Raw genomic sequence first — 15,748 nt, forward strand, 5'->3', positions numbered from 1 at the left:
TGTATTATTATTTTTTTATATACATGTAGGCCTATTATGATTCTTAATTATATGTACCAGTAGGCTACTTGTACTGTAGTACAATAGGCTACACTAAAAACCATCATAACATGTCATTCAATGAATGTTGTTTTAATATACAACAAAATATAACAGAGTCTGACTGACTATTGTGCTTTCGACTTTTGGGCCGATCAAAATTCCCTGATTTTAACCTCATTTGAGGCATTTTCCCCTGATTTGAGGCAATTCCCTGATTTTTCCATGACTGAAAAAAACATTTCCTTGATTTCCTTGATGGGCTGGGAACCCTGCCAATCCATTTTAAGGAGGAGGGGAAGAAGTAGAACAAAAAACAGAATGAGAAGATATATAAGATGAATGACTACTGTGGTGATAACTGATAAAGGTCTGCAAACGTTGACTATACTGTGTTAATAACACTTCTATATGGCTGCTACCAATATGGTCGCAGTGATGTTGTCGCAGCTAACCCAATAAACCTGTATAGTGTTATCAAACTCTATCTAAATGGTCTGTTATTTGCCTCCAAACTAACGGTTGGAATAACTAAACAAAATATTCATAACAAAATTACATGATCTAATGGCTTTGTAACTTTTGGAATCCCCCAAACTGCATAACTATTGCTTATTTTCCATCAAGTTCAAGTATCATCTGAAATGGTGCATAACAATGATTTAAAAGAGGCATAAGCATGTTTACCAGATACGTATCCACACAATCAATTAAATTATATTTTCCTTTCTTCATAATAATGTTATTCTGATGAAACCCCGCCATTCGACCATTATAAGCTACAAGGTCCCAAACTTATTGTTCTGTAAATGTGCATGCGGTGATATAATGATTATGGGTATGATATAATTTTCATCATCATCTATATAATCGATATGTAAGCCTAATTATAAGAATTATATTTGATTAGAATAATTCATTTGATGAGCGACTTCGGACTATCTCGTCATCGATAGTCCTTCACGGTGACGTTTTGCGCCCACCAGCCCTACCCCGAATGGAAATTAGACGAATTGGATATTAGACCAAGTGGGAATTAGACGAATTGGATATTAGACAAACTGGTTGTAGACGAAATGAGTTTAGACTGTGTGAAGTTGGACGAACTGATAAGTAGACCAAGTGGTATTAGACCATCCGATAATTCACCTGTGAGACTGCCAGAGGTGCTCCACTTGTTAAAAATTGACATTGAATGGTTAGATGTCAGATTCCAAGATGGCTGCTCGCATGATAAAAAAGTTGATTCCAAGTAAAGATTTTTTTTTTTTTCCCTCTATTTGGGTAACTTAATATGTCCATCAACTGTAATAAAACAGGTTAATGTTGACAAGTAGTAAAATTTATCCGCATTTTAATGACAGGATGTAAGTAGAACGATCGAAAGACCAAACCATGTGACTTTTCTTTTTTCCCCCACATGCTCAAATACATCTGGGTGTTAGATCTAGACTAAAAAATGTGAATCTTCTGTCTTTTTGGATAGAAATATTACGTAATTTCACTTCATTTTCCATTCAAATAAGAATTATTTATTACTGAAATATACATTCTAAAGGCGGTTTTTTTTTCCCTTTTGCGCAAAGGTAAAACGAAACACCCGTCTATTCATAATGTTGAAACGTTTTTTTTAATAAACGTAATGACTCAGCACTAGTTTCCACAGTTTAATTGCAATGATCGAAGGTTTTGAATTCAAATGTCAATATTGTGAAGAAGCTATTATTCAAAGAATACTAAGTACTCATAGATAGAATTCATTAGCATGTATTGTGCTGCTATCACTTGTTTTGTCAGAATACAGTGACACAAATGTTTCTCGAATCCTGTCACATATTTTAAGTTCCTAAATATTTGTTATTAGTAACCACTATTTTCTTCATTTCAGGAGGAAGAAGGGTAGCAGCAATTTAGATTCGTGAGTATCTTCTTATTAATACCCCTATCTCACTAGATGGCGATTCCACTGCGATCGTCAAAAATCGACAAAGCGTGGTATAACGTAGCTTGATCGTGCCTTGATCTTTTCAATCTTCTCAGTCGTACCTTGATCTTTTCTGAAGCGGCAAGGATCGCCACCATCTTTATGGTCGCCACAAAATTTTGAACATGTTCAAAACTTACGTAGCGAGATCGCGGAGGTGCCAAAGCGCATCACAATCGAGTCATGAGCGTATTACAAACGACATATTCGTAGCTGTAACGGAGCCCCAACGCATAAAGCGTAGTAAAAGCGCATTAAAAGCGGCACCGATCGCCCGTGGTTTTCAGGCCCGTTCCCAAGACAATTCTGCTACGCTGCTTCCGTTTACAAGGCGACTGCCTTGCGCTCGACACGCTTCACACAGCTTCCGCCACGACGCTTCCTTCTTTGGGTGGCATGTGGTACACATTCTCAGCCCGCTGCAGGCGTTCGCGTTGCGCTTTTGCTGCGCCGGTGATGACTGGGCAGCGATTGCGCAACAACCGTCCGCGCTGCTATAAAACGCCGTGCCGATGGTGGCGGATTATCATATTTGCAACAGATTACGAGGCGATACCACGGCGTTTTCAAACATACCTCCCAGAAAAAGGACCAGAAAAGGGAAAGCTGCCCAAGCTACCCCTCTTAGGCCGGCGGTCGAAGAGGAAGATCAAGGGGTTATGGTGGTGGTAGAGGAGGAGGAGGTAGAGGAGGAAGAGGAGGGGGTACAGGAGGAGGATGAAAATCTTACTGCTGAGCCAGCTGGAAAGAGAAAAAAGACGCTCACATGTCTTGATGACGAAATGGGTTACCTCTGCAGAAATAAATAAATTGATTATGTTTTGAAAATAAATTGAATTCTAACCACAGTGACAGTAGACAACGTCAAATTTTGTTAATGATTCGATCACTAATGTATTGATTGGGAAAGGCAATCTTTAGGGAGATTCTGGCATTGTGCCCCCCTCCCCCTCCCTTTTTATGAGTGCTCTCACATCAGTAGACTACTTCTTGTCAGCAAATTTGAAAGGAATTTACCAAATATTTTTGAGTGACAAACTTTGTGGAAAAAAATAAACAGAGTATCAAAGATTTTTATGCTCTTTTATGAAATTCTGGATGCATCCCTCATATTAACTATTAGGCTCATCGACATCTTTTGAATGAAAATTTAATAAATATTGTATATTGGGATCTTGAGGAACTCCAACTCTCTATATCTAAGGTGGTTTCCAAACACAGGAGAAGTCCTCCTAATATCATCATTGGAGGAGGCTTCAACCTTCCGGATATTGATTGGGAATCCTGCATATTTAGCAGTATGAGCCGTGCAAGCATCCACCAGCTCCTGCTCGACACCCTTTTGGAATTTTCACTGGTACAACTTGTTATGAATGTAACCCGCCCTGCATCGGGTATCACCCTGGATCTTCTCCTGACATCTAACCCAAGCCTTATTACAGATGTACAAGTACTTCCAGGCATATCTGACCACAATGTTGTATCTTTTGTCTTCTCGGGTAACCCTAAGACAGGCCGCACCCCTTCCAGGAAGATTTACCAATTCCACAGAGCAGATGAGGAAGCCATCAAAGATGCTGTTGAAAAGTTCTCTTCAGATTTCCTCCTTTCAAATCCAGAGCTTGAATCTGTTGATGGGAACTGGAAGAAGATAGCTGTCTTCCTCAAGAAATGCATGGAAGATCTGATACCATCCAAGTTCAGCAAGTCCCGAAGACACCTTCCATGGATAACCACTGACCTGAAAAGGAAAATGAGGAAACGGGACAGGCTCTTCAAGAAAGCCCGTAAGGGCCCTAGTACGTTAAGATGGAAGGCCTACAGACAGCACCGAAATATGGTTGCTAAGCTTGTTCACCAGGCACACCACAATTATGTGAACAACATCATAGGAGACAGCCTACAAGAAAATCCTAAGATGTTCTGGTCCTACGTCAAATGCTGCAGGTCTGAAAACATCAGCATTCCATCTCTGAAATCTGACAGGGGTATCCACATGACTAGCAAAGACAAAGCGGAGTGCCTAAATGCTTACTTTCACTCTGTCTTCACAAACCAACAGGCTTGTCACACATCTGTGGAAGGTTCTATGCACTATCCTGACATTGGACATTTGCATGTTCATCGCACTGGTGTGGCTAAACAACTGTCAGGTCTCAACCCGTCCAAAGCCTGTGGACCGGATGAGATTCCTCCTAAGCTACTTAAACTTGTAGCCGTTGAAATCTCGCCGGCTCTTGGGTTCCTGTTCCAACAGAGCTACAATACAGGTACTGTTCCAACAGAATGGAAGTCTGCCTTGGTGACCCCCATTCACAAGTCGGGTGATAAATGCGACCCAGGAAATTACAGGCCGATTTCCCTGACTTGCATCTGCAGTAAGTTAATGGAACACTTAGTACTTAGTCACATCTCAAAGCATGTAGCTGCAAACAACATCCTAGTAGATGAACAACATGGGTTTAGGCAGAAGTTGTCTACAACTACCCAACTCATCTCAGCCACTCATGACTGGGCACACACCCTACAACGCAGAGGCCAGACGGATATCATATTTCTTGATTTCAAGAAAGCCTTTGATCGAGTACCTCACTGCCATCTGCAAACAAAGCTAGCATACTATGGCATCAAAGGAGACACTCAAAACTGGATCATGTCACTACTCACCAACCGACAACAAGCAGTTGTTGTTCAGGGATCACGGTCATCTTGGATGCCAGTGACATCTGGGGTGCCTCAAGGATCAGTGATCGGCCCTGCCCTTTTCTTGCTTTACATCAACGACATCACTGCAAATATCCAGTCCAAGATGCGCCTCCTTGCAGACGACAGTGTGATATACCGAGATATCAACACAGCAGACCTCCGATGGAATACGCACTGTCAACTTATTGCGAACAAGGCCAGCAAAACCCTTGGGTTGCTGAGAAGAACTCTCTCACCTTGTTCTGAAAAGGCCAAATCAAATGCGTATATGGCCTTGGTTCGACCGCAGCTTGAGTATGGTGCTGAAGCCTGGAATCCCCACACCTCTACTACGGCTGCAAGCCTGGAAAGGGTACAGAAAACAGCTGCTCGCTTTGTCACCCGCGACTATAGAAAATCTACATCAGCCTCAGGACTTGTCTCAAATTTGGGATGGGACCAGCTGCACACACGTCGTATCCTTGCACAAAGCACCATGCTCTATCAAATATACCACCAGCTTGTGAATATCCAGCTTCCAAACTTCATAACCCAGGCTCCATACATCAGTAGAAGAGATCATATGCTAAAACTCTCTGTACCACAAGCAACGATTGATGCATACAAATTTTCATATTATCCCCGTACCATTCGTATCTGGAACCATCTACCAGCTAAAGCAGTTACTGCCCCATCAGTTGCTGTCTTCCGGGGGTCTGCCCTTCCTGTCATCAGAGGGTTAAAGCCTCCTGTAGGTTCCAGGATGCTGTAAGCACTAGGAGCATGATTTTTACTTGCACTTCACCAATTTTATTGTAAATAGAATTCCAACAAAATTGTCTGCACCATCACCTTCTGACATATTAGTGATTAAAACATGTGCAGTGTCTGAGAACTAAGATTTAATGTGAGGCTGTGAGCTTGTTCACTGACTTTACAATCCCATGCAAGCTTTATGCAGATGCTACCGTGTACACGGTGATGGAATTTAGTACACGTGCACTGACTTGACCGTGCGTGTACACGTGTACCCGAAACGGGCCTAGTACATGTATATCACTGTTTTGTGAAAAATAAGCAAAACTTTAGAATGTCATAAATGTCTTATTTCACATCCGATTTTGATGAAATTTTCAGCGTTATGCTAGTTGTATTCTCTTTTTATTCAAATCAACAGTTTTCCGGGGTGGACTTGACCGTTAAGAAATAAAAATATTGAATCCAAATCTAGACCACCAATAGAGGGCCTCACAAGAAATATCCCCCAAAATAATTATTTTTTAGTGTGCAGGGGTTCGTTTCATAAAGCTGTTGGTAAGTTAAGAGCGACTTTAAGAACGACTGGTGATCCTTTCTTTTGGTAAATGGTATACACCATAGACGATGGTTTAGCGCGTAAGAAAGGATCACCAGTCGTTCTTAAAGTCGCTCTTAACTTACGAACAGCTTTATGAAACGGCCCCCAGGTAAATCAGTTAAAGCTAGTATGATATCAATCAATAGTAATACACTGAATGTGCTGATACATGTACTTTGAAGCAAAATCAGTAAGTTTTACAATGTGAAGAGTTGTGATTATTTTTGTCAATATTCATTTATTTATATTTTCTAAATTATTTTTTACATACAATGGATAATTGTGAAAATGAAAAATTATAATTGTACAAACTTTGCTTTTATACTGCTTTCTAGTAATAACTAGAAGAAAATTAAAGTAAAGGGTAAATAAGAACTTGTTTTATTATGTCTAAATCTATTACAAAATTAGACTTTTGTCTTGTTAAGGACAAATTTTTTGCTCGCTCGCTTTGCTCCATCCCGGAAAAAAGTTGGGAATCGCACCATCAGAGTAGGATTTTTAATTTCTTAATGTCGGCAGGTATGAAAGCTGTTTTCAAAGTCAGCACTTGCTATATTGCATTGCGTAATGCAGGCGAGGCTTCCAGAGGCGTTCCACTTGTTTGAATTGCCGTCATAACTTTGAAAGTTTATGGATCTAGTTCATAAAACTGGAAGATATGAGAGTAATCAAGTATCATTAAACATCTTGCAAGAGTTTCAGGTTGCATGATCAAAGTCATTACGGGTCAATAAACATAGTATTTTACTGTCATATGAATGGTATTTTTGTAAATAATTATTCAATAGTTGTTTTTAAAGTCAGCACTGCCGTTATATTGAATCGTGTAATGCAGGCGAGACTGTCAGGCGTTCCACTTGTTTCAGGTTTAATCCATGATAGAATTATTGGAGTAATGGGATCTCACTTCTTAAAATTATACTGTTCAGGATCACCTGTTGTAAATTAAAAACATGGTTAAATGCTTTTCATTCTTCATACTTTGCTTGATATATTTTTACTTATGACTGTTTTTTGTTTTATCACATAGAGTTCAATTCTGCTTTTCCCTTTAAATAATCTTTACAAATGTCTTATATTATCATGATATGACAGTGATACCAGTTTGCATTAGTAATTTCATATTTATTTCCTTTTGTAGACACAAGAGTTCATCGAGCTCAAGCAGTCAACAACATCAGCAACAGACACAGCAGCAGCAAGGAGTAGAACTAACTCCACTTTCAGAACCTTTAGCAGAACAACCAGCTGAAGATACCACACAGACATATGATTGGACTTTTGATCCTAATGAACCTAGATACTGCTTGTGTAACCAGGTCTCTTATGGTGAAATGGTGGGATGTGACAACCCCAAGGTGAGCTTTATTTACTTGGAGGAGGGGGAGGGGGGGGGTTATTAGTAGATATGTGGTGGTGGAAAACAGCTCTTTATAGTGTAATTGGAGTCAGGAGTGCCATTCACATTACTTTTAAAAAGTGTTATGTAAAAGATGAACACATGAAAGTTATGTTTCATTAAATCTGTTGTCCTGTAAGAGATAACTAACGTTATATTACCCAAGTATTAACCCTATCTAGGCTGCCCGGGGGGCCTCGGAGAATTTTTTTGACCGCACCGCTTGCTGACTTTTTACTTTCAAGTCTCGCGCATCTTTTGAAACCAATTTTGCGATGCCCGGGTATGCGGTTCTAAAATTACGCAACATCTCGTAAGTGCATGTCAGACCATGTACAAAGTCATTTCATGTACAAAAAATTATAAATGTATGATCATTTTTGTTTTGCTGGTCTGAATGAATTTTGTTTTTTGCTGTTTATGATTGCAAAAGAGTCCTCGACAAAGTTCATAAAAGAAAAATGAAAACGAGGTAAAAAACCCCAAAGAAATACATGGGAAGTTGAAGAAAAAAAACACTAAAATATAATAAATTTATCTGATATCGTAATTTTTTTCAGGTACATTTGCTAAGAACACCACAACACATTTATTAGAGCATTATTATATAGAGAGTTAAAGGAAAAAGCTTGTTTTTGCATACTAATTACGCATAAATTAGCGGCCTGTGTAAGGGTTAATGGTCTTGTTATAAACAAGATGTTATGCTGCTGACACATTAAAATGTACATGTAGTTTTACTTAAAGGGGAATGAAACCTTTGGAACAAGTAGGCTGGTGTCGAAACAGAAAAATCAAAGAATAAGAACAAAGAAAGTTTGAGAAAAATCAGACAAATAATGAGAAAGTTATGAGCATTTGAATATTGCAATCACTAATGCTATGGAGATCCTCCCATTGGCAATGCGACAAGGATGTGTGATGTCCACGGAAATAAAAGGGAGGGGAAAGCTGATCGTGCGTGAAGAAGTGTTGCCTGCGATCGTACGTAGTCACGTGACTGCCGCCATCTTGCTAGTCCCTTTAATGTTCATTTGCAATGCAAACGAGTGCGATTTCTGTGTAATTTGCTCCATGAAATTACTACACGAAATGGAAATGTGTTGTGTTTTCTGCATTTAACTGCACCAATATACAACGGAAATGATGTGGAAAGACTTTTCACATGAGTTTATACTCAACTTTTTGTCTCGTCTGCATAGCAGAGCGAGACTATAGGCGCCGCTTTTCCGACGGCGGCGGCGGCATCAACATCAAATCTTAACCTAAGGTTAAGTTTTTGAAATGACATCATAACTTAGAAAGTATATGGACCTAGTTCATGAAACTTGGACATAAGGTTAATCAAATATTACTTAACATCCTGCCTGAGTTTCAGGTCACATGACCAAGGTCAAAGGTCATTTAGGGTCAATGAACTTAGACCATGTTGGGAAAATTATTTTCAAAATCTTAACCGAAGGTTAAGTTTTTAAAATGACATCATAACTTAGAAAGTATATGGACCTAGTTCATGAAACTTGGGCATAAGGTTAATCAAGTATTAGTGAACATCCTGCTCGAGTTTCAGGTCACGTGACCAAGGTCAAAGGTCATTTAGGGTCAATGAACTTTGGTCAAGTTGGGGGTATTTGTTGAATTACTATCATAACTTTGAAAATATATGGATCTAGTCCATGAAACTTGGACATAAGGTTAATCAAGTATTAGTGAACATCCTGCTTGAGTTTCAGGTCACATGACCAAGGTCAAAGGTCATTTAGGGTCAATGAACTTTGGCCAAGTTGGGGGTATTTGTTGAATTACCATCATAACTTTGAAAATTTATGGATCTAGTTTATGAAACTTAGACATTAGGTTAATCAAGTACCACTGAATATCCTGTGCGAGTTTCAGGTCACATGACCATGGTCAATGGTCATTTAAGGTCAATGAACTTTGGCCGTGTTGGGGGTATTTGTTAAATTACCATCCTAACTCTGAAAGTTTATGGATCTAGTTCATAAAACTTGGACATAAGAGTAATCAAGTATCACTGAACATCCTGTACGAGTTTCAGGTCACATGACCATGGTCAAAGGTCATTAAAGGTCAAGTCCACCCCAGGAAAATTCTGACTTTAATAAATAGAGAAAACTCAAACTAGCATAGTTCTGAAAATTTCATCAAAATCGGATGTAAAATAAGAAAGTTATGACATTTTAAAGTTTCGCTTATTTTTCACAAAACATGTGATAATGCACAATTAGGTGAGTCAGTCGATGATGTCCATCACTCACTATTTCTTTTGTTTTTTATTGTTTGAATTATACAATATTTTATTTTTTACAGATTTGACAATAAGGACCAACTTGACTGAACCATATAGTATTAAACAATGCTGATTCCACATGTTCAGAGAGGAATTAATTGTTGTATCACTTGACAATGAGGAGAATATAAAAATATTTCACATTTCATATAATAAAATACAAAAGAAATAGTGAGTGGATGACGTCATAGTCTCCTCATTTGCATATCAGCCAGGATGTGCATATAACTGTTTTGTGAAATTAAGCGAAACTTTAAAATGTCATAACTTTCTTATTTTACATCCGATTTTGATGAAATTTTCAGTGTTATGCTCGTTGGATTTTTCTCTTTTTATTCAAATCAACTTTTTGTTGGGGTGGACTTGACCTTTTAAGTAAAAAAAAACCATTGATGATGATGATGATCCACAGCATTTATATTGCGCCATATATCTGTTAAAAACAACCCCTGCGTGCAGACTCTCTTTTTTTCTGTAGCATTACATCATGGACGGAAATAATAGTACATGTACTTTCATGGTCAGTATTTCAGATACTTTGCTTGGGCCAATTTTGTCCTTTTTAGACCGAAATCTAATTATGCACTGAAAATTCTGAATTCCAAGCTACGTGCATGCGCAGTACGATCCGACACTCTGGGGACTAGCAAGATGGCGGCGCGGTGCACTGAAGCGAAGAGCCAGGCCATTGAATTGGCGACAATTCGATGCGTGCAGTGTGGACGGGAACAAGCTTTCTTCTTCCTTTTATTTCCATGGTGATGTCACATGTGAACAACTTTCCCTTTGATGGACTATAATATACCCCCAAAATGTCTCTTTTTGCTTTTTCTTATGGTGATACATACTCTTTATCCATGATATATTCTTTAAAAATTTGTATTACATGCCCTCCTATAGAAAGAACACATGATCTACTGATAGATGTGACAAAAGAGGCAGTTTTAATAAAATATTTAATAAAGTAATGGGGAGAGTTGTTCAAAAGTGACATCACACATCTTTGTCGCATTGCCAATGTGAGGATCTCCATAGCATTAGTGATCGCAATATTCAAATGCTCATAACTTTCTCATTATTTGTCAAATTTTGCTCAAACTTTCGTTGATCTGTTTCTTTGATTTTTCTGTTTTCACACAAGCTATCTTGTTCCAAAGGTTTCATTCTCCTCTAAAGTTTTTGTACGCAAGACTCTTATGAAAAATGTCATTCCATCCCAGATATTTCACAATGAACTTTTGATACAATTCTGTTGCATGCCCTTGCAAATCGCGATATTTCTTGTCATTTTCACAAGTGGGTGAGACACAACATCGCTTATGCATTGTTTTAGCAATTAAGGTTCTTTTAAGTTCTTATTGTATGATGTAATTCATTAATCCGTTATATATTAGTTTTTTAGTTCATGATCTTTTCTAAGAGTCCATAATGTTAATGGATATAATGATGACTATTGTGTTTGTTTCTTGCAGTGTCCGATTGAATGGTTCCATTATGGTTGTGTAGGGATCACCAACCCACCTAAGGGCAAGTGGTTCTGTCCACAATGTGCCTCAGCCATGAAACGTAGAGAAAAAAAGGATCCACCACCATCGTCATCATCGTCTCACAAGCAGAAATGACTATCAAAGAAGATGAAGAAGGACAAAAAGAAATCGCGATGATCATTAATGATATATTCAATTTAGTAATCACTATGATAGTGCTCACTAAAAGGAGTCTAGTAAGAGTATTCATATGCATGTGTTACATCTAAGCCTGAGTCATATCGATTATTTTGAAAACCGGTGTTCGACAGCTTTAATTCGATCGAACATCGATGCATCGACTGTTGAAGGCCGGGAAAATCAAGTCAATTTTATTTTGCTCCGGCAGTCGCGTCGATGCGCTATGCACGCACTGCACTAGCACTGACGACGGAGCAAAGTTCATTTGTATTTTCCATGATCACAAAACATAAAAAAAGGCCTGGGACCAAAGCAGAATTCTTCCCAAAATATCTCCAACAATTATATTTGCAGATGACAACATAGAAGTTTAAAATGAAACAATATTAAAGACATGAATCACGCAGAGTCGATCTGAATGATTCACGCAGAGTCGATCTGAATGATTCGCAGTCCAGACTCGCACACACCTAGCCGCCCCGTCCACAGCCCCGTACCGTACACTCTCTCTCCCGAAACGACAGGCGTGCTTGCCAGCCAGCAAACAAGTGCACCCAGCGGAGAGCACTGTAACTTGCCTGAGATCGTGTAGTTGGATCCAAAATGAGCTCCAAATTGATGATAATAATTATAATACGTAATTTTCTCTGGATGGTCATTTTAATTGGTATTTAATGCTGATATAACGATTGTGAGGAAAGATTGTGGAATATGAGTTATGACGATGTTCAAGAATTAATCCTGATATGATAATCCATTTTTTTTAATTGTAGACACAAGAGCATGCGATCGAAATAAATACGAATGTCTCGGATGGGGCTCTGAATTCATATAAATTATTATTGGATGTTAAATAATTACGATTTAATAAGATTTTATGGCCATACTAAGAATATTGACGATGTCAGCAAAGTATGTTATGTTCATATGGAAGTATTAAAACTGTCATTATTTTTATTTTTATTCCATCAAGACGTCTCCGAGAAAAGAAGCACACTGCGCTTGCGCGTTAGATGACGTATGACATATTTTGCATTCATGAAATCAGAGCCGAAAGTTGTCACAAACTACATGTAGCTTCTAATTGATGGAAAAAAAAATCAAACGCAATTTTCTCTGTTTTGTCATGTAAAATATTATTATATGGTGATATTACGATCTTGAAAAGAGTTTCTGCATGTTGACAATGTTCGAGAATCCTGACGTGATAATTTTTTTTTAGACAAGTGCACTCAGACTCACTCAAGTCGATCGTCATGTGATGTCCGTCATTGAAAATTGAAAAGAAATACAACGTTTCACATCAAGCTCTAAATGCATATTAATGATTATCATATGCAAATTATTGTTAAATATTACGATTAAATATTATTCTATGGTCATTATTAAGTATTAATATTGTTCATGAATGCAAGGTATATTTTATGTTGATCGCGTCAATTTCCCGGCAATTTTCTGGTTTGATTAAAGCACAGTACTGCGCATGCACGATCGATGGCGATGACTTCCATTCATGAATTCATCGTGCATAAATTATCTCGGCACGAGCAGACGAGTAAGACTCGAACTATGATCAAAATCATCAAAATAAACTTTAAATTAATGGTGAATAGGCATCATAATTGCACAGTCGGTTTTATTTTGGGGGAATATAAATCAAGTATGTAGTAGTCAAGTTGCACATTACTGATTGATTTGATGATTGTGTGAACCAAACGAATCTTCGATGCACCGGTTTTGCAAAATCTGCACCGGCGCTCGATGACATCGATCGAACACCAATTTTATAATCGATTCGACTCAGGCTTAGTTACATCGTCATATCTATCAAGGCTTGAATACCTACAGTTGTAAAACAACAGGAGCACATCATCGCAGTGGCTATAGATGTTATGATCACCTGTGAAATAGTCCTAAACAAAAAAAATTATTGATGGACTTCAGTGGTGAGCTGCTGCAACGGAAGTGATTTCTTGAAAGATTGTATTTTTGATGACTTTTTAACATAATTCACCAAATGCAGAATGTTTTTGTTGTGCTGAATGAGAAAAAGCCATTCATGATGATGAAGTTATGCAAGCATGTTTTAGTGTGTTCAATGTATAGTAGGCTTGAGTCATATTGTTTTTATTGTTTTTGACTATTGCCCACTAGGGATTCTTGATGAGACTAGCAGACCAATAAAAATGCATGTTAAAGACTTGGTCAGAAATTAAGTGATAGAAGAGTTTGTTATTCAATCAGTTTAACAACTTCATTCTTTATCCATATTACAGAGGTCCAAACATTGATTTAAAAAATTGAACATTTTTGTCTCGTTCGCCTGCATAGCAGAGCGAGACTATAGGCGCCGCTTTTCTGACGGCGGCGGCGGCGTCAACATCAAATCTTAACCTAAGGTTAAGTTTTTGAAATGACATAACTTAGAAAGTATATGGACCAAGTTCATGAAACTTGGACATAAGGTTAATCAAGTACTACTGAACATCCTGCCTGAGTTTCAGGTCACATGACTAAGGTCAAAGGTCATTTAGGGTCAATGAACTTAGACCATGTTGGGAGAATTATTTTCAAAATCTTAACCGAAGGTTAAGTTTTTGAAATGACATCATAACTTAGAAAGTATATGGACCTAGTTCATGAAACTTGGGCATAAGGTTAATCAAGTATTAGTGAACATCCTGCTCAAGTTTCAGGTCACATTACCAAGGTCAAAGGTCATTTAGGGTCAATGAACTTTGGTCAAGTTGGGGGTATTTGTTGAATTACTATCATAACTTTAAAAATTCATGGATCTAGTTCATGAAACTTGGACATAAGGTTAATCAAGTATTAGTGAACATCCTTCCTGAGTTTCAGGTCACATGACCAAGGTCAATGGTCATTTAGGGTCAATGAACTTTGGCAAAGTTTGGGGTATTTGTTGAATTACCATTCTAACTCTGAAGTTTATGGATCTATTTCATAAAACTTGGGATATAAGAGTAATCAAGTATCACTGAACATCCCCTGTGAGTTTCAGGTCACAAAACCAAGGTCAAAGGTCAGTTAAGGTCAAGAAACTTAGGCCATGTTGGGGTAATTGTTGAATTGCCATCATAACTTTGAAAGTTTATGGATAGAGTGAATGAAATGTGGACATGGGTGTAGTTGACAAGTCTTAAGTCACCGTTCAAATGTCATCTATGGTCAATGAACGTGGTATTATGTCATTATATGAATGGTGTTTTTGTAAATGATTATCTTACAGTAGTTTTCAAAGTTAGCACTGCTGCTATATTAAATTGCGTAATGCAGGCGAGACTGCCAGAGGCGTTCCACTTGTTTATTGTATGAGTGCCTTGTATTTTCATTTGTTTCCCAATGTCATTGATAACTATGATGTTATGAGGTCAATATTGTTAGCCTTCCTTTGATGCAGTGATACCACCTTTTGATTCTGGGCATCTTAACGAGAACATATAGGTTTCATGACACTATCGACTACCAAGGCATATCTGATCATTTCTTACCCCTAAAAGGACTGGGGGCCGTCATCCCCCCTCGACGCTTTGCTTGGCTTTTCCAGAACACACAGGGATAGAGCCCCAAAATTGTATGACTTTTTTCTTTGAAGTCTCGCAACTTTTGAGACCAAATTTGTGACGTACAGGTATAGCATCGCGATGCCACATGACTTTATGTGACAATGACATGCCAAGAATGGCTCATTTTTATACTTTGTGTACAAAGTCTTTGGGAGATAATTCATAAAAATGTGACTTTATTTCATTCTAATTGGTCTGCTTAATTAATTTAAAGTTTGATTTAGTTGTTCAATTATCTGTAATAATTTCCATAAAAAATGAAAAAACAACGAAAAACATATCAATTATAAAAACAAAGAAATATAATTTTCACAATTTTTCTTTGTGGAAACCTGTAAATGAGATTACAAAGATGATATCTAGAAGAAATAATGAAAATCTGAAGTAAAATTGGGTGTAAGTTTAAGTGGTAAAGAATATGCGTACCGATTTTCGTCACGATCGAACAGAGGCCGAGATCTGAAGGGGGACATAATGGCCCCCCCCCCCTCCCTCAGTCGTCTTTACATCTCAAATAGCCCACTCCTTTTAGGGTTAAGGCACAGTTTGGCACTTATGTTCATACCCGCACAGACAACAAAGCAGGAAGACAAATTGTTACTCAAAATATATGCATTCTTTTGAGATTAAACAAGCTAATCATATGACAAACAAGAGCAGGTATAATGATGGCTACTGAAAGTCAAACAGACCCTGTAGCCCATATTCTGAACTTG

General features: G+C 38.0%; 1 protein-coding gene across 1 annotated transcript; it reads left to right on the plus strand.

Annotated features, from left to right (window-relative positions):
* Window positions 1-606: 606 nt before the first annotated feature.
* Window positions 607-15,395, plus strand: LOC135153455 (inhibitor of growth protein 3-like). The gene is made up of 4 exons (XM_064096053.1): window positions 607-614; window positions 1,928-1,957; window positions 7,210-7,426; window positions 11,251-15,395. Exons 1-4 carry the CDS (start codon window positions 607-609, stop codon window positions 11,398-11,400), a joined length of 405 nt encoding a protein of 134 aa, XP_063952123.1. The 3' UTR covers window positions 11,401-15,395.
* The last annotated feature ends 353 nt before the right edge of the window (window positions 15,396-15,748 follow it).

Source organism: Lytechinus pictus, chromosome 3, assembly GCF_037042905.1.
Source record: "Lytechinus pictus isolate F3 Inbred chromosome 3, Lp3.0, whole genome shotgun sequence".
Classification (NCBI taxonomy): Eukaryota; Metazoa; Echinodermata; class Echinoidea; order Temnopleuroida; family Toxopneustidae; genus Lytechinus; species Lytechinus pictus.

Coding starts and splice junctions, on each gene's coding strand:
- LOC135153455 (XM_064096053.1), top strand. Junction 1,958..7,209: donor GGTAGCAGCAATTTAGATTC/GTGAGTATCTTC, acceptor TTCCTTTTGTAG/ACACAAGAGTTCATCGAGCT. Junction 7,427..11,250: donor TGGGATGTGACAACCCCAAG/GTGAGCTTTATT, acceptor TGTTTCTTGCAG/TGTCCGATTGAATGGTTCCA.